Genomic DNA, 24606 nt, shown 5'->3' on the forward strand with positions numbered 1-24606 from the left:
ATATGAAGCTCACCACATAGAGTGTTGAGTGCAGTTAGAGAAATAACTACACTGAGAGTTATCATAATAATGTCAGTGACTGAAGGAAGTGGAAAGCCTGTCTCAAATACAAGTGGGGGGTGGGCGAGGAAAGAGATGGGGGCACTGGTGATAGGAAGGTTGAACGGGGGGTGTTCTTGTTGAAGGGGGGTGTTCTAGTTATGGCTAAAACCCAACTACAATTATGTTTGTAATCATGGTGTAGAAAGAAATTATTTAAATAAAAATAAATAAATGAAAATGTTCACTAATATAAAAAATAAATAAAAATATAAAAAAATTAAATTAAAATATAAAAATTAAATAAAAACTTCTCTAGGTCACAGAGGTGATGAATTGGGGGTTAAATCCTAAAAAATTGCCTTTATGGACCACCACTAAACTATTTATTCATATTCCACTTTGCTGTTTCCTAAAACTGTTCATTTAATCTTATCTTATGCATTTTTGGTCAGGTGGTCTGTCATATCTATATCAAAACAAGGTGCAAGCTGTTTATTAATCACCCCCTTACTAGCAGCTAGCATATTCATAGACATGGGTCAAGTAACTATTAAAAATATTCAACAGAAATATAAAGCTAGCTTAATTTTCCTGCCAATTGTTAAATTAATCTCATTAATCTTTGTGATGAAACTCTTCCATGGTTATATCTTGAGCAACTGCTATGGAGATGATGTTATCGGGCACTCTATATCATCAAATTATCTTTATCATTCAATAATTTGAAAATACCTGGGGAAATGGTTCATGGCTGTAAAATATTTACAATAACACAGAAAATTAGCTAGAATATTTCATGAATTAAATAGGAAAGAAAGGTTAAATAAGTATAATTATATTATGCTTAAGTGGACAAAAATTAAGGAAGTAAATGGTAAAAGGTGATTATCAAAAATTCAAGGAAGATAAATAAAAGTTATTAGTCTTTGTTAATATTATTTTTTACAAGTTTACATCATTACAATAGTATTAAAGTTTATGGTATTAAAGTACACGTGTACTGGAATCTACCACTACCAAGATGCATGTGACTGATCATCATTCACTATATGAGCTCTAGTCTGGTATTCTTTGTACATTTCTCCTTCTACCACTGACATATAATTGTATAATTATAAGTTATATCTTATATACATACATCTTATATATATCTGGTATATGTATCTTATATATATCTTATGACTTATAATTGACTTATAATTCCAAGCCATAATCTTGTCAGAGAATAAAACACATCAAATAATCAAATAATGAAATAATCTTACTTTTTATGTAATTCAACAAAGTGGGCAAAAAATAAATAGGTATTGAATAGAGGAACATATTCTCAAGTAATGTTGCTGTGATTTTTTGTTTTTTTATTAATAATATATTTACTTAATGGTTGTGGGAAAGTTGCACTGGTGAAGAGGGGTGTGAATTTTATGGCTGAAACCAAATAACGAATATGTTTCTAACCATGATGGATTCATCTTACCTCTTATCATCCTCTCTCAGTACTGAGGCCAGTGCAAAGTGCCCAGCAGAAACCTTGATAGTATGGTTCTCCTTCTTGAGCTTCTGCTTAGGATTCAGTGTCTCTCCACAGTATATTGATGGCATCTACAGGCATATGTCTGTACACACAAAAGGATATTTATCACATTTGACTTTCAAACACAGATACTAACTTATGGAAAAAATGTTCTATTTATAATTCCCAGGGATATAAACACTTGTTTACACAACTCTCGTTTATATAACTCATAAGGTACTATCATTCCATGATGGCTGAATTATTAATAACTTCATAATTTTCCAACTTTTTAACCCCCATTTTAATTTCTGTTTCAGTTTTACTCGTCCAAGAAGAGGCTCCTGGCTTGGTAAAGGTGGCCCAGACACAGGACCAGAACAGTCTAGCCTTTCTTTGGAGAACCTAGTTTTTGGAGCTGGATACTGCAAGCCAACATCTTCAGAGGTATTATTTGCTTGGGGTAATGGTATTAAGATGTAAAATGTTTACTTTTGGGAATACATGCATAATGAGATTCCAACTTTTTTCATTGAGAAAAATTTTAACTGGTGTTTCCCTTACATAGCCATCTTATTTCCTTCTATCTGCTTCTAATTTTATGAAATATATTCTTAAATTTAAAATCTGGGTAAGGCCAGAGAATACAGTGACTCCTAGATTTAGTTTATTGAAGAATATTATTCACCAAATGTCCTGGAGAATGCTATGAGAGGTTTCCTCAGTCAGTATGGTAGCTTTGAAACTATACTTTGTTGAGATGACTTCAAAACCTCACTCTCCTTCCCCCACCCCTCTATTACTCTTTCTGCTCTGAGTTCACCTTTTATTCCTGTTGAATATGGTAATTAACATATAAGTACTCGATGGAAGAATGTTATTTCATCACTACGGTCAATGGAAAGTGCCCAGACCAGTACCTGGTACTCAATTAACACTCAATAAATGCACATACTTCACCCTTGTTTTTATTCCTTCTCCAGAAACATGAGTTTTCACTGTCATTCTCTGTGATATTCACAGCTTTGACAAACATGAAATTACTCATCTCATATATAAAGACCCAATGTATGATTACTTTTATAGGTGTTAATTCAGAAACAACAAATCTGCATTAGTCTGGGTTTAGCAAAGAAAATTACAATTAATTGATCATCTTTAGATATATGACTTTAGATAGACAATTACAAATACAAGTGATATCTACATATATGTGCATATTTAAACTTTATGTTTGCATTGCAGATTTATTACATTCAGATATTTTTAGCCCCTTTCTTGCCCCTCTTCCAGAGCATGAAGATAAAGAGATGAAATCTACTGGTTTTTTTTAAACATTTTTTAATTATCAGCTCATTTTATTTTAGATTACACCAGATAATACCTATGCCAGTCTGTGTGTTGTTGGCAAGACATCCAGTCAACAGCAGGCATAGTATAATTAGTATCTAAATACTAATTAACTAGGGTAATTTAAGACTTGGATTTTGTGAGTAAAGTTGGATTCAGTTTTAAATACCAGGGTATATCACTAATTCTTTGATATTAAAGGGTTGGGAGTTATATATAAATATATACTCATATATGTTAGATATGTACACATCAATTATGTCTCTATATTTTTTAATTATAAGGACTCATCTCATGTAAGTATGGAAACCAACAAGTCCTACTATCTGTCGATTGCAAATTAGAGAATAATATAAGTTCTAGCAAGAGTATGAATCTTAAGAAAAGGGAAAAATATATTCCAGTTTGAAGAAAGGTCCAGAAAATAAATTTCCCATTGAGCTCTTTAACTCTTTTCAGATGCTCAATATAATATATATTGCTTCCACAAGAAGAGTGGGCAATTTGCTTTCTTCAGTGTGCCAATTCAAAGGTTTCTAATGTCCCAAAGCATCAAATAATAATGTCTGAATAATAATCTGAACACCCATGACCCTGTTAACTTGAAATTGAACAATTTTCTCACAACCAACAGTATAAGTGTGACAGGCTATTTTTAATCAACTAGCCTCCAAAAAAAAAAAAAAGAGTTTACACCTTCCTGTGTAGCCATGTTCCCTGCCAAAATGGTTTATCCAGTCATATTTGTACTAAATTAATGACATGCACTATTTGTGCTCTAAGTCCCAGCCTGGAGATCTTTCTTCAAAACTACCTATGTAAGTAAGGCTTCTGTCTGGTCAAAGTTCTGCTATATGTTCTGGGAGCTGCTTATAATTTCTGCTGAGATTGCTGCTGAGATTCCCTCTAAAGTTAGAAAAAAGGATGTGATATCTGAAAGTGTGCTAAGACTTTGTGCTAAATCATAGATTTAGTGTAAATGAAAACTATTTAAAATAGACTCCAGGGACCGGCAAGGTGGCGCTAGAGGTAAGGTGTCTGCCTTGCAAGCGCTAGCTAAGGGAAGGATCGTGGTTCGATCCCCCAGCGTCCCATATGGTCCCCCCAAGCCAGGGGCAATTTCTGAGCACTTAACCAGGAGTAACCCCTGAGCATCAAACGGGTGTGGCCCGAAAAACCAAAAAAAAAAAAAAAAAAGAAAACAAAAAATAAAATAGACTCCAATGACTATCAATGAAAGAATAGTTACTGAAACTTCAGATTTTTAGAACTGACCATTGCTAGTGCAACAGCGACATTTGCTTTATATGTTTCCCTGAAGGAAACTCTTATATGCGGTTTCTTACACAGCCTACCAGTTTACTTTTAGATACTATAAATTCTGTGAAGTTTTGTATGCTTTTAAGCAGAAATTCTCATTCTTAAATGTTTCTTCTTATGTCAAGTGTAAGCATCATTTATTCCCTCAACTGCATTCTACTAAACTGTAGCAGTTTAGTAGAAAACTTTTTTTGACAGTTTAGTCAAATAAGACATCCCTGTTTTTTACTACAGTCAGATAAATTGGTTTATTTGTCACTGATCAGAATTGGGCTTTCTGTGATCTCTCAACTCAGAGAGTAATCCTAAAGACCTGAGTGTATAGGCAGCACAACCCCATTGCCAAGAAGCATACCTGGCTCACATAAATGCTTCTCAAGAAATGCATTTTAATTAATGCTTGATAAGAGTATGTATACTCTTTCATTTTGTCTGTTTTGGTTTTGGACACAGTCATCGGTGTTCAGGATTTATATCTGGCTCATTACTCAGAAATTCCTGCTGATGGGCTTTGGGCACCATATAAGATGCCAAGAATCAAACTAGGTCAGCCACGTACAAGGCAACCTACCTGCTGTACTAGATTTCTTGAGTCCCATGTACTCCTTTTTATGTGAAACTATGAGTGGAAGAGAGAATACTTGAGTAGAGGTGTGGGACTGGATATTCCATTGACATACAAGTTGTATATACCATGGTCTTAGACATGACTGAAAAAACACTAGTACTGAAGATGGCCAGTGTTAGATTAGGAAAACTTTAGAATAGTTAAGCCCGTATGACACTTGAGATGGTCCAGTTTCAAATACAAGCTGTGATATACCGTATTTTCTGGCATATAAGACCACCGGGGGTATAAGAAAACCCCCTCATTTTACAGTTAAAACATAGGTTTAGGCCTATATTTGCTGTATGCGACAGAGCGTTCCTGTGCTGCAACTGTATGTACCACAGTGAGCCAATCACAACAAGCAAACGTTCAAAGGTTCTACTGTAACAGACTTCCTCTCTGACTCCCGCCAAGCTGAGCAGGCTTTTTACAGTGTAGATTCGAGTAAAGAACATTGTATAATCTGCATGCATAAAGAGCCTGCGTGGATTGGCTGAGCAGAGAGGCAGTCCGAGCAGCCTGACAGTGATTGGTGCAGGATCGAGTTGGAGAATTCATTTTGTGGAAATATCGAGACGATTTTCATTTAGCGGCATATCGAAACGTTTTTCGGGATATACTCAGGGTATAAGACGACTCCCAATTTTGGTTGACTTTTTTCATTTTAATCATCATCTTATATGCTGGAAAATCCGGTAACTAAGTGGCTTGAGGGAAATTATTCACATTTTTGAAAATTAAGACTTCTCAAACATAAAATGTAGGAATATCTATCTTTTGGGGAAAATTTTAGAACTTCCATGTTGTTAAAGTACAGGAAGAGATTTATAGCAAGGAATTAATGTAGTAATTTTTCTCATTTTTCTTGGCTATTTTGAGAGTGTGTGTTGAAAAAGACACCCCTGTTTTTTACTACAGTCAGATAAATTGGTTTATTTGTCACTGATCAGAATTAGACTTGCTCAGATCTCTCAGCTCAATGGGTAATCCTAAAGACCTGATTTTTTTTTTTCTGTGCATTTTTCACTTGGATTCCATCCAATTATGCAGGCTCAGTGTTGCTCATCCACCCCAATGCCTTCCCATCAGGCAAGGATTGCCAAGCAAAGTATTAAATCAATTCCCTCTGTCTCCCTTAGGAATTGTGCATCCAAATCCCTTAGAATCCTAATGCATTAGTAAATAATAATAGAATCCACACAGACTGCAGCATCAGTTGGGATTTAGAACAGGTACTTCCTTCGAAATAAACCTTGCTTGCACAGACATTGGAACAAAATAGTTTCACAGAAGAATTAGCTGATGACCAGGAAAAATCATCACAGGTGAATGCTGACCTTGAAACTCATAGTCCTTTCCTGTTAACCAGCCTTTTTCCTTTGTTACATATTTTTGCAGCTAGCTTCAGAGTTGTAGGAAAGCTCATATTGGGAACTCTTCACAAGCCAGCTTTGCCCTGTAGAATTATCCCCCTACCCACTATGGTTATTCTGTCAGAGGGGACTATTATCTGTCTTACATGATTGTGCAGATTAAATAATCAAATAAAAACCTTGATCTTAGAGCTTGTTAAGAATGGGCTCAATAAAATCCACTGCTAGAATTGCTTTTTTGTTTAATGTTTCCATTAATTAAATTAAATGTATTCAAGGATTATAAGTTTAATCATGTGGTAGTACGATGAATAAAGGTTCATAGTTGGTTTTTGTACTAGCCTTCATCCTAAATAATTTCAAACCAGCCACTCATTCATTCATTGCTTTTCAGTTTTCCAACATACATAAAGATAATTCAGGGCCGGGAAGGTGGTGCTAGAGGTAAAGTGTCTGCCTTGCAAGCGCTAGCATAGGACAAACCGCAGTTTGATCCCGGGAGTCCCATATGATTCCCCCAAGCCAGGAGCGACTTCTGAGCACATAGCCAGGAGTAACCCCTGAGCGTCAAATGGGTGTGGCCCAAAAACCAAAAAAAAAAAAAAAAAAGATGAATTCAAAGTTTTTTGGAGGTTTCTAAATTTTTTTGCATACTCTTCTACTACCATATTTGTGAAACTGACTAGTGTTATTGCTAACACTGTATATATATATATATATATATATATATGTATATATATAGTGTTAGTCCAGTTTCTTCAGAGAATTAGTATCAGTATGATATATATGTATATATACACACATGCACACATGCATTGATATATAGATGTGGCCATGAAAACCAGTATTTTGAACATCTAGCAAAAACTCTTAAGGATTGATTTAGAAAATAGATATTTCTTTCTATTTTTTTGTTTGTTTTTGGGCCACACCCACTATGCACTCAGAAATTGCTCGGGCTTGGGGTACCACATGGAATGCCAGGGGACAGAACTGCAGTCTGTCCTAGGTTAGTGCACGCAAGGCAAACGTCTTTTCAGTTGCGCCACAGCTCCTGTCCCCACAGATATTTCTAAAGCTAGAATTTTTTTAATTTCTTTGGTGAAGAAATCGAGGTTAAACTATCTCAGCAGTTGTGCAACTGGAATTATCCAAGATGGAGTTTAAACTAGTCATACTGCCACCATCTCTTTTCCCCTACCAGGTTAATGATTAACCACCAGGTTAATGATTAACCACAGGGGAGAGATGAATTTCTATGTTCAAGCATGGCACTTTATTTCTGGTATATTCACCAGTGTGCATAATAAGGGCATGATTCAAAGAGACTTTGTTGAATGAATGGAAGTCAGAAATTATTCAAGTTGAGAGAATGATTCTCTTTGAATCCAAGAGAACAAAAACTTTGTTGATCTTTTATCTGATATTTCTATGCTTTTCCACCTCCCTATTCACCCCTGAAGATTAGAGAGATTATTCTATGGGGAACAAGCTTTGTAGGATCAGATGAATATCTGAGATGGTTGTGTTTTCTATGGAAGTGAAATCACTGTCCTCTCCTTAATTTTAAAGATGATTTCTGAGATGAAGGACCATGTTATTTTCTGAGATTACTTTCCAGTTTGTTGCTCCAGAGTCATTCCCCTTTTAAATCAGATTGTACAGAATTTTGAAATATCTTCTTTAAAGAGAGTGGTGCCTACACTATACAGGGTGTTTACTTTCATCCTGAATATTGAAATATGATATCCCTTTTCCCAACAGCACATGTGTATCTGATATGTGGGCTGAGGCACAGATATGTCTCCCAGGTCAAAATATTTTACAAGACATGAGCTTCATTTTATCTTTGCCTCCATTCTTACTTGAATATACAAATTATTTAATCTTGCTTGCTCAATATAATTATATTTCTTTGAATGGAGTTAACGTAAGGGTTATATCAGGAAAAGACGTTTCTCACTGAAGTAAGCAGATATATGATGCCTCTGGATAATGATGTTAAAATCTGTAAGTATATACACTATCATTGATTCATTTGCTAATAATCAAATTTGTATTAAACAGTTATGACATTATATCCAGCATTCCCAATGTTAGTGACATAATACTTTTGAAAAGGCAAACTGATTCCCTCCTGTTGGACATCATTTCAATCGTTTTTGGTGACATATTGTAGGTGTTCAGTTTATCTTGAATATACAAAAGTGGTGTATCAATGTTGCATTTGGTTTTTTAATTTATTTTATATTCAGTTATTTTTCACAGTTCTTGCATAAAATCCGGGATCTCCTATATTCAAGGCAAGTGCTCTGCTACTGAGCTGCATCCCTTGCTGACATTTTGTTTTATGTTGTGTTACATAAGAGAAAGATCCACCTCAAAGCTATCAGATACAGTAGGCAAAAGAACCCAGGACAAGTTTAAAGGAGGTTATGGGAATACTTTAATCTTTTTAAAATCACAAGTGTACCCTATTTTATAACAAGGTTTATGAATCAAATAGTATAAACTGGATCTTTATAGCATCTTCATAGCAATACAGTCATACGATGTTATTTTGAGTATATTCTCTAAAGTAAATGTTCAGTGTCTCAAATAGGGCTCCATGATTACTTGCTAGTTTATAATTTTGTTTCCTGAATATAGACATAAAAACACAGAATCCAGACAAACAACTCAGTTTGCAGTTGAGGTTCATATAGTGTTAACATTAATTTTTTTTTTGTTTGTTTTTGGGTCACACCTGGCAGTGCTCAGGGGTTTTTCCTGGCTCCAGGCTCAGAAATTGCTCCTGGCAGGCACAGGGGACCATATGGGGCGCCGGGATTCGAACCGATGACCTCCTGCATGGAAGGCAAACACCTTACCTCCATGCTATCTCTCCGGCCCCTACATTCATTTATTTATTAGAATGCTTGCACCGAAATAAATAATGTGGAAATTTATATATGATTGAAAAAGCTGAGTAAATTTGAACAATTATTTGTAATCTGTAAATAATTTTTTAAATATTTACTAGGAAGCAGGGCTGGAGTGATGGTGCAGGCATTTGCCTTGCATGTGGCTGATCTAGGCAGACTGCAGTTTGATTCCCCGTCTTCCCATTTGGTCCCCCCAATCCAGGAATGATTTCTGAGCTCATAACCAGGAGTAACCCCTGAGTGTTCACCAGGGGTGGCCAAAAAAAAAAATATTTACTAGGAAGAATCAGAAGATACAGGAAAATACATTTGTTGTTTAAAGAAAAATATGGAGGAAAAAAAATTTTTTTAAAGAATCAAGATGGCAATCACTGTTGCATTTTCCCTTTTTATTAAAATAAAGTATTTTTAAATATTTCTAACATAAATGACTCTAATTTACTAAAGTTTGACCAAATAAGTTTCTCTGTGGTACACGGGCTATGAAGAATTTTATATAGTTTGTGTGCTTTCTATTAATATTTATATGAACTCAGTATGATAACATAGGATATTTTTGGAAATGCCACTGTAGGTCAGTAAAAATGAGATTTCTAATGAACAATCTACTGTAGTACTTCTTTATGAATTATTATTTCTATTATTAAAAAGTGCCTTTATTCAGATACTTTTCTTTATTTTGAGATTTGTGGGAGTTGGGCCGGAGCAACAGCATAAAAGTTAAGGGGATAAGATATAGATATCCTTCTTACTGTACCCCTTTATGTGTCCCCCATGTCTAACATAAAAAATCTGAAAAACCTACACCAAGAGTACACAAGACTGGAGATTCCTATGTCATGCATTAGGAATCTTGGATGTGGAATGAGAAAACCTTGAAGATTAAATTCAAATTCTTCTTCTAAATTCAAGTGGGAGCTTATACAAGACATTATTTCCCTCCTCGATGTCTCTATTTCTTCTTTCCTAAAGGGGTAAATTAAATGTTCTTGCTTTGTGAGGTTTGCTCAGAACTCAAATATGGAAGACGATTTTTCTCTCTTTAGCATCCCTTTCTTTATTTCCACACTCTTTATTTTGTGTGTAACACCCGGTGACGTTCACCGTTACTCCTGGCTCTGCGCTCAGAAATCGCTCCTGGCTTGGGGAACCATATGGGATGTCAGGGATAGAACCCAGGTCCGTCCAGGGTCAGCTGCGTGCAAGGCAAACACCCTACCACTGCGCTATCACGCTGTCCCCCTTTGTAAAATAATTTTTGTTCTTTCCATCCTCTTATCCATAGTTGGGGTGATGGTGATAACACAAATTACATTGACCTTATTTGTTTGTTTGTTTTTGCTTGTTTATTATTACTTGGGGCCATGCCCAGCAGTGCTCAGGGCTTATTACTGGCTCTGCAATCTGGAATCACTTCAGAAAGTGATTAAGGGACAATCTGAAGTTCCAGAGATAAAAACTACACCTGCCACTTGCAAGGCAAGAGCCTTATCATCTTTACTCTTGCTCCATACTTAACTTCTAACATAATTATATACACCAAAAGTATTCAGCACTTATTCATGTTAGACACTAGTCCTGATAGTTTTCTCCGATTGTTCACAGCTCTCTGAATAGGCCTACATTACAGAGTTGAGGAAACTAAAACTCTAATTACGTCAGCTAATTGACTGGTGTCTGACAGCTGGGATGTGACGAGGCTGGGACTTGAGCCCAGGTCTGACTGTGTTGGGCATGGCCTTGTAGACACTTTGCATCATATTTTATCTGCTCATCTGCCTTTAGCCTGCCAGTAAATATGGGTTAATGTTTACAACATTCAGTACCTTACCACACAGCAGCCAAAAACAGGAAAAAAGTAATATTAAATAAGACATATTCATTTGAAATAAATATTAAGACTGATTTAAAATTCTAAAATCCTGCTGGAATATACAAGAGAGAGGTCTTAAGCATGTAAGTAGGTAGGGTGTATCTGAGCCAGGTGTAGCTCCTGAGCACCACTGGGTGTGGCCCCAATACCCCCACAAATTTTTCATCACATACAGAAAAATGTAGGAATCTTAAATTCTTCTCTTGCCATGAACTAATAGATATCTCAAGCTTTCAAAACTAAAAACTGAAGAAAAATATCTTTAAAGTTTTTCAATAATTTTCTTCTTATAGGTAAATTCTTTGCTTACAGATTTTTGTATCAATATAATATATTTTATTATATAGAGTGCCTATTTTCATCATCTTTGTAATCTAGGCAAGCAAAATAAAGCATAGAGATATAGAGTCTAGATAAGAACTAATAAATCAAAAGATCAGTGGTTTGATATAAGATTCTGGGTAGAGATAAAAAGGGACAGATTTTCTTCACTTGAAAATAAACTGAAAGTACTTCCACATTAGTTATCTAAATAAGTTAGCTACTACAGAGGAAAGAAGAGAGAAGAAAAGTAATAACATGAGAAGAGGACAAGATATATTGGTTTAGTATATTTGAGTGCTCCAGTGGTGTCATCAGATGTTTTATATATGCATGTATGTATGTATGTATGTACGTATGTACGTATGTATGTATGTATGTATGTATGTATGTATGGGTGCAGGTAATATTTTGGGTCTCAGAGTGCAGTTTTTCCCAAGGAATTAGAAAGTCACTGAAAAGAGTGCATTTCTTCAAGGGTTTTTTAAAGTTTCTTGGATCTTATTGAGGCAGCTAAGCTTTTTCTAGCCCTTTGCTGCTTTTCCTGCCACTTTTATTAACCAGAATTTATATAAATCACCTGAGAGTCAGGATTGAGGTAATTAAGTGTATTTGTATTAATTAATTCAAAAAAGTGAAAAGACAAAGTGTTTTTACAACATGACCACATGTATGTATATATTTATACATATATGATCATTAAAGTGTCATATCATGAATTGCATTTCATTCACTGTAATGTAGAAGATTGATTTAAGTTGAGTGGGGCTGGGACCAAAAGATTGGCTATTACTGTGGACCAAATAAAGGGAAAAAATAGCCTTGACACAGAGGAAGTAAGATAAACAGAGGAGAAATATAAATGCGTACTAGAAGTGCAAATGAATGAGACATAGAAACTTAAGTATATGTATGCCAAGGTCTTGTCTATGAATACATTTTTCTAATAAGGGAAATTAAGAAAACTTGATTTTATTAAGATATGAGTAGCTAAATGGTCAATTTTGACTGACATAATCTAGCATTTACATTTCAAAATTAGGCATTTAATTCAAAGACAAAAGAGAGTGCCATTTTCTCTGCCAGTATGCTAATATTTTCTCTGCCCATTACTCCTTTGATCTTCAAATCTGTTATTTATCCTTAAATCTAATTCAGCCATTCTTCTTCTGTGAAGCCTTTGACTACCTCAGATATTCTGTCACTATTTTTTCTGTCCTACAGTTGTACTTTAGACATGTTACATATTGTTACATATTGACATAATGATTATTTAATGAGTCTTTTTGTTCCATATGAACGGCTTTTATGAGAGTTATTCATTTATTTTAATATTCACAATTAAATCAATCCAAGGACATTTTAGCTTCCTTTTCCAGGGTGAACCAGGTTTGAGTAAACAAAGGAAAATAGTTGTAAGATAGATTTTTTAAGCAGACAAGTGTTTAGGAACCCAGATGTAAGATGATAGTGTGTTTTATTATTTAATTACATTTGCTCTAGTATAGGTACCAAACATTTTATATATAAATTTATATAGAAAAATTAATGGGTTAAAATTTATGGATCCATCATATATGGTTATTGGGTGGATCAAAGCACTCTTCCATACCATATTGCCATGGTGTCAGAGTACTTACACCACAATATTTTTTTTTCTAAAACTAACTTTCTTGGGGCCTGAACAATAGCGCAGTGGTAGGGCGCTTTCCTTGCACACAGTTGAGTCAGGATGGATGTCGGTTGATCCTCGGTGTTCCATATGGTCCCCCAAGCCAGGAGTGATTTCTGAGGGCATAGCCATGAGTAACCCTGAGCATCACCAGGTCTGGCCCCCAAACAAACAAACAAACAAAACAACTTCTCAAGAATAATCAATGTGGTAATATCACCAAGAAACAGAATATTACGGGATAAAATTCGAACAGTTTGGATTCTGATAACAATATTTAAACTGTGCTGTATTTGCTTACTTTATGAATATTAATTGTGAATTATATATCTAAGCTTCTCTCTATATATTGGATTCTAATCTAGGATAAAAATACACATACTTTCAGTAGTCGAAATAAAATATCAGATTCTGAATAAACTATCCATCATATTTGCTTTTGCATAAGTATTAATTTGCCTTCTATAATGTTGCACTCTGAGAAGTCATGATTATAAGTTACTGCAGCAATGTCTAACATATCTTTAACTTGTGTGTCTTTTTATTTTATCAAAAACATTGTGATTTAGGGGCCAGCGTGGTGGCGCTAGAGGTAAGGTATCTGCCTTGCAAGCGCTAGCCAAGGAAGGACCACAGTTTGATCCCCCGACGTCCCATATGGTCCCCCCAAGCCAGGGGTAATTTCTGAGCGCTTAGCCAGGAGTAACCCTTGAGCATCAAATGGGTGTGGCCCGAACCCCCCCCCAAAAAAAAACATTGTGATTTAAAGTTCCTCATAGTTAGATTTCAGATATATAATTAATCAGGACCAATCCCACCATCAGTTCAACCTGCCTACGCCAATGTTCCTAGAATGTATCCTAGAAAACCACACTTTCTCCCTGTCCTTCCAGTACAACAGGCCCACTTAAAGTTTAGATAGTTAAAGTTTGGGTCTCCTGATTCTACTGTCATTGACTTTGGCTTGGATAGTTAGTTCTGTCCTCTTTTATCTGCACCAATGCACATGTGACCATTTGGCCCTTGACCACCATTCTTCTCCCACCTTTCTTAATTTCATGGAAAAAATAAATAAATATGAGGTAAAACAGAGTAATTCATGTCCCAAGATTCTATGAATAAGGTGGGAGCTCCAATATAAAAGATTAAAAATGGGGGACAGGATTTTTTTTTCATAGGTGCAACAAAAGTTAGAGAAAATAGAAAGAATAAATCTTTGACCTAAAAAGAGTGTTTCTACCCATGAATCATCCTGCCATAAGATCTGTACAAAAAACAAGATTTCTCATTACTGAAGCCTGGCTGCAACAATTGTGATTATTAAAATTGTGGTGATCTTTTTCTGGGGCCATGAAGAAAGACTTTGGGGTTTAACAACTTAGTGCCAGAAGCCTATATTTGATCTTATAGTGAGCACTGTTGTAAGAGACCAGGGCTTCCAAATGCATTCTGCACTGGATTCTGTAGATTAAAACATTAAATTGTTATTATAGATATCTATAAAGAGCGGTTAATTGGACACCTGATCAATGTAAACAGCTGTATCTATTGCTGCTGGTGTTTTTGAAATATAAAAAAGAATATAAACTTTTGTGTTTCTCTTCTGCTCAGTCTTTACTTCTCTTTGATATGCAGTTATTGTCATGCAGTTATTCTAAATACCACATGTAAGTGATATTCTTTGTTTATCTTTCTTCTGGCTTTACTTCATTTAACATAATATCTTCTAGTTCCATCCATGTCACTACAAATTGTATGATTGCATTATTTTTTTCAGGTGTGTCATATGCCATTGTACTCATCTATTGTTGGACATCTAGGTTGATTCCAAGTTTTAGTCATTGAACTGAGTGCTGCAATGAATAGCTGTATAAATACATCCTTTTGAATGAATGATTTTCTGTCCAGGGGCAAATAACCAAAAGATGATTGCTGGATAATTTGGCAGATCAATTTTGAGTTGACTGTGAACCCTCCATACTGTATTCCATAAAGATTGGACCAGGCAGCATTCTGCCACAGTGGATGCAAATTCTTTTCTCACCATTTCTCCAACAGATTGTTCCCAGTATTTTCAATATGTGCTATCCTCATGGGTGGAAGATGATATTTCATTGTTGTCTTGATTTCCCTAATGATAAGTGATACTGAACATTTTTACATGTGTCTGTTGACCATCTGCTGCTCCTCCTCATTCAGAGAAGTGCCCGTTCATTATTTCTCTCCAGTTTGAAGGGTTTTTTAGGTTTGTGAACTTAATCTTTTTAGTACTTTGTATATTATAAATATCAAACCTTTATCTGACATGTTGAGTGTAAAAATTTTCTCTCATTCAGTTAGCTGTCTTCTAATCTTTGCCTGTGTTTCTTTAGCAATATAGAAAAAATTTAGTTTGATGTAGTCCCAATCATTCAGAGTTGATGCTATAATCCTTGTCATTGGCATCCTATCATTGAAGACTTCATTGATATCTAAATCTTGGAGTGTTCTGCTTATATTTTTCTCAATTATCTTTATATATTGGGCATAATAAAGGTTTTTAAACCACTTTGAATTGACTTTTGTGTAAGGTGTGGGATAAGAATCAACCTGTAAATTCTTGCACATAGTTATCCAATTGTTCCAACACCACTTGAAGAAACTATCTTTGTTCCACTTTAATTTTTGCTCCTTTGTCAAATATTAGTTGACTGTATATTTGGGGGTATGTCACTGGAGATTCTATTCTGATCCATTTGTCTGAAACTTTGTCTTTGTCCTAATACCATGCTATTTTGATCACTATGGTTTTGTGGTAAAGCTTTATATTAGGTAATGAAATGCCTCCCACCTTCTTGTTTTTCAGTATTGATTTGACTGTTCTAGGTCTTTTATGGTTCCACATGAACTTTATAATTTGTTATTCTAAGTTCTTGAAGAGTGTTGTCTGAATTTGAATAGTGATTGAATTGAATCTATATAGTAGTTTAGGTAAGATGGTTATTTTGATGATATTTATTATTCCAATCCTTGAGGTATATGTAATGCTCTTCCATTTTCTTAGTTGTTCTTCAATTATTTTCTGAAGTGTTTTGAAGTTTTTATGGTATAAGTCTCTCACCTCATTTGTTAGGTTCATTCCTAGGTACTTGAAAGTTTTGGCCCTATTTTAAATGGGATACTCTGATATCTCTTTGTTTCTCTTCTGAGTTGTTATTTATATGAAAAATGCAACTGTCTTTTGTGAATTGACATGTAGTCTACCACTTTATACTATTGGTTTACTGTTTCTAGGAGCCTTTTTTTTAGGGTCTTTGAAGTATTTCATCATCTCTTCTGCAAATAGAAATGTTTTGATGGGAGGGGAAAGAGGATCCCTCTCTATGGACACGCACAGACCTGAGAAGCAGCACAGACCTTACTTGTGTTTTATGAGTAAAATGTTCCCAACTAGTCAAAGTTTGAGAAATAGGCTTTTAAAAGATGGTTAATAGATCTGGTTATAGAAAATGTTCAGTAATAATCTCTATGTCAACAATGATCAATTTTATTTTATATTCTATTTCTAGTAGGCATCTTGAAAGAATATTTTAGAGGAATTTATAACATAGATTATAAAGAGGAAACGTACATAGGATATGAATAAAGTGACTTTCCTTTAAATAACTCTTACTATAACTACAACTCCCCCAAACTAAATCAATTAATTTTGGTGACAATATGAGCTTGAGTTCATATGCACACCAATGCAAATACCAATATAGTTATACACTATTATTATAATTTTTTTGCATAAGAGATTGACAATCCCCACAAAAGTTGTGTTTGAGTGTAGTCAGCATACTAACAGACCAACACACGAATTTCCCTGAAGTCCCTGCCTCTTCCTAACTTAAGATCTTAGCTGTCGAAAAGAATATAAATCCTACACACAGATGTCTGGCAAGAATTCTGGTAGCCAGGGAGTTGTCACAAGATTCAAATTGCAAGCATAGCTGTGCATTCCCTAGATCCATCTTTTCTCAAGTTTCATCTTAAAGGAGAGGTGTATTTTAGTTAAGAACAGGAAAGAGAAATTGGGGTAGGCAATCTAAAGGCTGGCATATTTACAATCCACCCCCAATTAGCTGGCTCAGGAGAGTTCATTATACAACTCAGCCTGTCAATCAACCTTATTAAAAGCAAGTCTACCCCTGACAATATATGTCTAGCAAGCTTTTCTAAAATTCTTCATCCTTAGTATGTATGTTAAAATAGGTAAACAACTTTGGACATGATAATAGACATAAAAATGCCCCTTTCCTTAAGTAACCCAGTGTTTTGGGAGTAGTGCAAATAGTTACTTATTTAAAAATCATAAAAATCAGAAAGACAGAGGGAGACTTTTTACTATGGAACATAGGATTAGGCTGACTTTAAGTCACAAATCTGCCTCATTCTGATGGCTTATAGATATAGAAGGTGGAAAATCTTGGTCCCTCTGCAGAAGACAGGACAATTTATCCCTTCATGTGCAACTTATTTCTTTCCACCATTTGACCTTGTTTATCTCTAAGATGAGATTAAGTGTCAGTTCTTCTGAGAACCTTTAGTATATAGGATTTTCTATCATATATTTTTTAAAAAAAATTGAGGTGATAGATCTTTAAAACACTGGTTATTATCAGGTTTCATGCAATACCACAGTATCCTGCTGAGACCCCCAACCCTAAACATCCCTGCTGTGGTAAACTTGGCTCTGTAGACCAGGTCTATGGTTCTGTTGCCTTTAGCTATATATTATTTCTTGCTATTTCTTTAACTCCCACTGCACTGTGTCTCTCCTAATTTCTCTCACGATGATTCTCATAAGATCTCTTCATGAAGAAAAGAATTACTTGATTTTATCTTTTCTTAAACGGAGTACTAGCACTTTGAGTATATATACTACAATCTATAAAATATATTAACCTTTGTCTTTCCTTTATCATATACTCTCAGAACTCTTTTTTCCTTTCTTTGAAGAATTTATTTCAGTTTATAATAGTGACTATAAATTCTGGGAGCTAAAGTGCCTTAGATAACTTTACTGGTGTATATGTATCCCTGATTCTGTCACAGTATTTGACAAAAAATTGTTGCATACTGTTTGCGTAATAAATGAAAATTCACACAGAAAAATAAACATTATTGTTCTCCAGGGAATTAGGCTTTTTATTTGTTTTTGATCTATAAATTAGCAAAATATTCTCAAAGAAAGCCACCTATTTCTGTTTAGTCTAGTATAATTTCCTTATTAAAGCCTCCTGTCATAACCAAATCAAGTACTATTTCAGGTTCCAGTTGATCCTTAATAAACATTAAACATATTCTGCTGTTTATTTTTGTTCCCCTTCCTATTTTTTATAGGCCATGAACAGAAATTCACACTAGCAGTATAAACATCAAGTATTAAATAGACTTTCTAGTGTTTCTTTAGGGTTGTAGTATATAAAGATAGAATTCATTTTCATCCTCATGTTTCTTGCAGAGTTATCGCTCCATAATCATTGATATGCTAGACATACTTGTAAGTGCCTTAAATTATTTTGCTCATTCCTTTTATCTACATATCCAAAACACAGTGATTTACAATACTAATAATGTTAAGATACCATGCATACTATGAAATGGTCCAGCATTACACCCTTAACCAGTGTCCCATTCCGCACCACTTGCATTCATATTATGCTTAGGTACGAGACTAACTCTGGTTCTGTTGCCTTTAAATATTCATTAGTACGTATTATGTTTATTCATATACAACACGTAAGAGGGATCATTCTCTGTCCATCTAACTTCATTCAACACAATATCTTCTAGTTCTATCCATGCAGTCACAATTGTAAGACGTTGTGGTAAGCAACATGCAAGATATGATATTAGTATAATTTTGAGAAGAGGATGTCTGTGCACATAAATTGGCAAAGCATGTAATAAGCAACAGCCTAGAAAAGGAACCAAGGCTGTATAACTCCATGACTATCAGCCTGGGCTACCAATCTCTAAGCTTATCTTCAGAATCTCTAAGTATTAGAATCTTTCCAATGTACCAAAGGAAAGAATGACACCATAGGAGCTAGATTCAGTGACTTGTAAATCTGCTCATATTCTAGATTAAAAGGTGATATTAAAAATAGAATGTCACTTCTAGGCTCACACATAAATTATGTATCTGTTTGAGAAAATACATATATTATATATATATATATTCTGACAGTTTTACTTTATTATTCTTTCAGTGCCTTAGTAAGTAGGTGTATATATGGCACCACACACATAAGTGATGTGTGTATAAGTCTGTGCATAACATATATCTGCCTAAGAATGTATGTATACTTGCATTCCTACTAATCACATTACCTAAATAAGTATGCATGACATAGATGTGACAAATCACTTACCTATATTAAATTTATTTATAAAATGGAACTATGAAAAAGTAAATGTATTTCTTTTGTTATGAATAATAGTTAATTTATTGAGTCATGTAAGTTTAATGTATAAGGTCAGCCTTTTATCAACCGTTATATCAAAAACTCATGCCAACTTATCTCGATCACGCAGAGAGAAGAAATTGAATAAGCCAAGGGTCTCCAAAAATCCAGGAAAAAACATGACCCCAAGAGATTATGATGGGAATGGGGTAACTGGGAGGTAAAGAATGAAAGATATTTTCTTTTTTTTTTTTTTTGCTTTGTTTTTGTTTTTGGGCAACACCCATTGATGCTCAGGGGTTACTTCTGGCTATGCACTCAGAAATTGCTCCTGGCTTGGGTGGACCATATCGGATGCTGGGGGATCGAATCGTGGTCGGTCCTAGGCTAGTGCTTGCAAGGAAAGTACCTTACCTCTAGCGCCACCACTCCAACCCCTGAAAGTCATTTTCATTAGAGAATAGTTTTAGGTAGGGAGGAGAAACAAGTAAAGTACGACTCAAGTTTGCTGAGCTGTTTTTGTATTTTTAAGTATTACTATCTTAAACTGTTCTTTCAATATTTTCTCTATCTTCATCCATAATTTCTAATCAATTTTTATACTTTTTATATAATTTATGAATATTTACTTTATATTTTCTAGATATCTGAGTGTTAATTGTTGCCTGATGAACTTTTTAAATATCTAAATGCAGGAATTCAGTACTGTATGAAATTTAAGCAGCCAGGTACATGTTTCAGATTTAACTGTTAAAGGAATTATGAGAAACTGTGTACTGTGATATTTATTCTCAAAATATTACCCTATTATTCCAAAGAGAGTCATCATTTATACCTGAAAAATGAGTAAGACCAAAGGAATATTCCAAACTCCATACTTTCTATCTCCAGTGTTATACATAATTAAATATATTTGATAGTTTCTATCATCTTGAAAAATTACTTTTCAAATATTAAAATAATAAAAGATCCATCAAAGTGCAGCTGGATTACATCACCTTTGGTTCTATGGAGACCAAATTATTGGCATTTAGCTATATGACTGTTATTTGTATTTACTCATTCAATTTATATTGATAACTCATTCCAATATATATTTGTTGTTGAATTTTAAATTTTTATTTTCTGGTTTGATTCAATTTTCTTTTCTGAAAGGCTACTATAAAGGTGTCTGTATTGAAGGTGTATCCATAGGTTGCTATTTTATTGTGCTTGCTAGACATTTGAGAACGCATTTTATGTGTATGTACATGTATTTGGGTAAAAACGTTGAATTAGGTCAATGAATTGTAGACTTAGTGGCTGTAACACACCTGAAACAAAAAATCAGGTACTCTAGGAAAAGAAGAAAGTGAGTTTACATTTTGGGCAAATACTAAGTTCAGTACAAAGTGCTCAGTTATTGTAAACATTAATTATTTCCGAGTCTTCTCTACCAAAGAACATCTATGAAGAGATACTTATTACATGTTTTTAGTTTATCTGAAGAAACCAAGACATTGAAGCTAGACATCTTTTGTATAGACAGATAATTGGACTAGAATTTTAATCCACCTCTATCAGACATCATTGTCCTATTTTGTATGTTGCACTGTTAATGTGTGGTTCTGATCAAAATATAATGTTAATTTCATGGGCTGTTTTCATGGTTAATATATTAGTGACTGGTAAATGGTAGCATCCTTGTGTTATTTTTTATTTTAATTTGTTTCATTATTTTTAGTAGTGCTTCTTTTAGAAGTAGTGCAAATAAAATCATTACTGTATTTTGTTTATTTGTGCAGAAGCATTTTGGTAAACTCAGGAACTACATTTACATGATTTCAGTTTCATTTTCTATCACAGGCTCATTTCAATCATATTTGGAATTATGCTGAGATCTCATATTTTATAACAGTATATTTACACCCAGGAAAGTATATCATTATTAAAAACTATTAATTAGTAATTTTAATTACTATCTATCTAATAGTATGCATGCCAATTTTTGCATGAAAGAGTTTTTGTAATAGAAATGAAAGTTCTCCAAAATTAATAGCCTTGTTGAATTTGGTTTCTGCCAATAACTATTTCATAACTACATTTAATGACTTACATTTTCCCTATTTTTCCCACTAATACAAAGGTTCTAAGGGTGAGGCCAAGTATTTCTTGAACAATGGGAGATATCATGCCTATCAACAGTAATATCCATTATTGTTTTAGCAAAGAATGCAGGATGGAATATAGAAGCCCCATCCTGAGGAAAGGCTCCTGGTCTCTTATAGATTTAAAACTTATTCTTCTGAAATCTTAAATAAGAGATTTTTAATGATCACCCCTTGTCCATATAGAAATATCTGGATATATATATATATATATATATATATATATATATATATATATATATATATATAATTCTAGTAAAAGAGCATGCATTTCTATTTGGTTATTATTTATAAATTATTGTGGAAATGTTTTCTCGACTGAATATAAGTAGTATTTTTCCTTCTACATATTAGAATTAGAAATTTTTTTCCTAAAAGATGCACTTTACTCTCTGACAACTATTCTTGCATATTTATTTGTCATAGGAATAACTTTTCAAATGTCATCTTGTTCAAAACCATGAAAGGGATCTGAGATTTTCAGGTTTTATTAATTTTATTTATTTATTCCCTCGATTACTCGGCATTTGGAATAAATATTAGTTTCATAAGAATGTGTTTATCTGGTAATTTGGACTAGAAATCTGCTCTTTCACTTCGCTGTGAAACATCTATCTTATTGGAAATGCCTATCTTCACTGTCTTCACTACTAGACTGAGGATTCCTTAAGGCAGACCAAGTATGCCTTCATGTTGTACCCCACATTTTCTGTGTAAGTACAAGATACCATACTTATGTATGAATTTATTAAAATTAATAATTAAATACCCCAGATTTCTCTTCTATTTAATCAGTTGCATAATTATAAATGATGTGATGTATAACAAATAAACAGTTTAGTAATAGTAAATTTATTGTTAATAGCCAGCATGTACCTGACTCCAATCACCCTGAAACTGTGAAGTTATTACAATGAACTATTCTTCAAATCATTCTTCAGACACCCTCGGCTAGAGACTCATTTCTTTGTACACATACAAAACTGGTTTCTTGTCTGTTAACTGTATATTAACATAACCTGCTGCAGGTTTTATACTGAAAATGAACACCACTCTTCTCTTAATTTTTCCTTCATCTTTCTTTCCAAGATCTAGCTCAGAGAAGCACAAACAACAGTTCACGTTTTGTATTTTCTTTCCAAGAAATTGATAGGAAGCTTTCCTCCTTGCTATTACAATCTAGACATTTCTCCAATACACCTTTTCACCCTGCTGCTTATTCAATAATTATAGCATCCTTGAAATTTGTTTAATGTTTTATAGAAGGGTATCTTTATGACTGGAGACTACTTGACTTCCATTCAGGGGTCTCAAACTCAATTTACCTGGGGGCCGCAGGAAGCAAAGTCAGGGTGATCCTTGAGTGCAAAGTCAGTAGTAAGCCTTGAACATTGGGGGGGTGTGACCCAAAGAACTAAAACTAAAACTAAAAAAACTAAAACAACAACAAAATGTTGTATGGAGGGCCGTTTGTGGCCCGCGGGCTGTGAGTTTGAGACCCCTGCTAGAGGCATATCTGGCGTAAATGTAATGAATTTAAGACCCCAGGTCCAGTGCTGCATGTGAACCAGGACTGAGGCCTCTGTAGTTTAAAGCAGAGAATTTAATGAAATATAAATAATGTGGTTCCATAGCTAAAATATATTATCTAAAAATATTTAATCCTTATTTCTTGTCCATACTTTGTCTTTTTTCTGGTCCATACTTTAAGTCTTTTTATTTTATTTACTTGGTATTTGCATCAACAAGAACCAATTGTAAAAATTTCTGTTATTTTGATAAAGAAAAAGATATAAGTATATTTGCCAAGTTCCTGTATATAACTAATAATGGCATTGGGAGGCCGGGGCTGCCTTGCCAGTGCTAGCCTAGGACAGACTGCAGTTCGATCCCCCGGCATCCCATGTGGTCCCCCAAGCCAGGAGCGACTTGTGAGTGCATAACCAGGAGTAACCTCTGAGCGTCACCGGGTTTGGCCCAAAAACCAAAATAATAATAATAATAATAATAATAATAATAATAATAATAATAATAATAATAATAATGATGGCATTGGGATTTGGATTCTAAAAATTTACTCCTATACACCTTCCTTGGGCCCAAACTTTTCTTTCCTACTATTTTTTTTTCAGATTTAATTAAAAATATTTATTTAAAAACATTTATATGTGGATCGTATGGAAGCTCGAGTTCCAGTTTTTGGAGGAATCTCCATATCGGTTTCCATAAAGGTTGATGAACTAGATGGCATTCCCATCAGCAGTGGATAAGAGTTCCTTTCTCTCCACATCACCGCCAACACTGTCTGTTCTCATTCTTTGTGATGTGTGCCTATCTCTGGGGTGTGAGGTGGTACCTCATAGTTGTTTTGATTTGCATCTCCCTGATGATTAGTGATGTGGAGCATTTTTTCACGTGTCTTTTGGCCATTTGTATTTCTTCTTTGTCAAAGTGTCTGTCCATTTCTTCTCCCCATGTTTTGATGGGATCCAGCTATACCACTCCTAGGAATATACTCTAGGAACACAAAAATGCAATATAAAATCCCTTCCTTACACCTATATTCATTGCAGCACTATTTACCATAGCAAGAGTCTGGAAACAACCAAGATGCCCTTCAACAGACGAATGGCTAAAGAAACTGTGGTACATATACACAATAAAAATTGTGCAGCTGTCAGGAAAGATGAAGTCATGAAATTTTCCTATACATGGATGTACATAGAATTTATTATGCTGAGTGAAATAAGTCAGAGAGAGAGAGAGAGAGAGAGAGAGAGAGAGAGAGAGAGAGAGAGAAACAGAACGGTCTCACTCATCTATGGGTTTTAAAATAAATGAAAGACTTTCTTGCAATAATAACTTTCAGACACAAAAGAGAGAAGGGCTGGAAGTTATAGCTCACCTCATGAAGCTCACCACAAACAGGGATGAGTTTAGTTAGAGAAATAACCACATTGTGAACTATCCTAACAATGAGAATGCATGAGGGAAATAGAAACCTGTCTAGATTACAGGCGGGAGTTG

General features: G+C 34.5%; 1 protein-coding gene across 1 annotated transcript in view; it reads left to right on the top strand.

Annotated features, from left to right (window-relative positions):
• FAM135B (family with sequence similarity 135 member B) overlaps positions 1 to 24606 on the top strand; it is a 280538-nt gene that overhangs the window by 199318 nt on the left and 56614 nt on the right. The window contains exon 7 of the mRNA XM_049781948.1: positions 1876 to 2002. Coding sequence (XP_049637905.1) covers positions 1876 to 2002 — 127 coding nt within the window. The remainder of the gene's footprint in view (positions 1 to 1875; positions 2003 to 24606) is intronic.

Source organism: Suncus etruscus, chromosome 10, assembly GCF_024139225.1.
Source record: "Suncus etruscus isolate mSunEtr1 chromosome 10, mSunEtr1.pri.cur, whole genome shotgun sequence".
NCBI classification, from domain to species: domain Eukaryota; kingdom Metazoa; phylum Chordata; class Mammalia; order Eulipotyphla; family Soricidae; genus Suncus; species Suncus etruscus.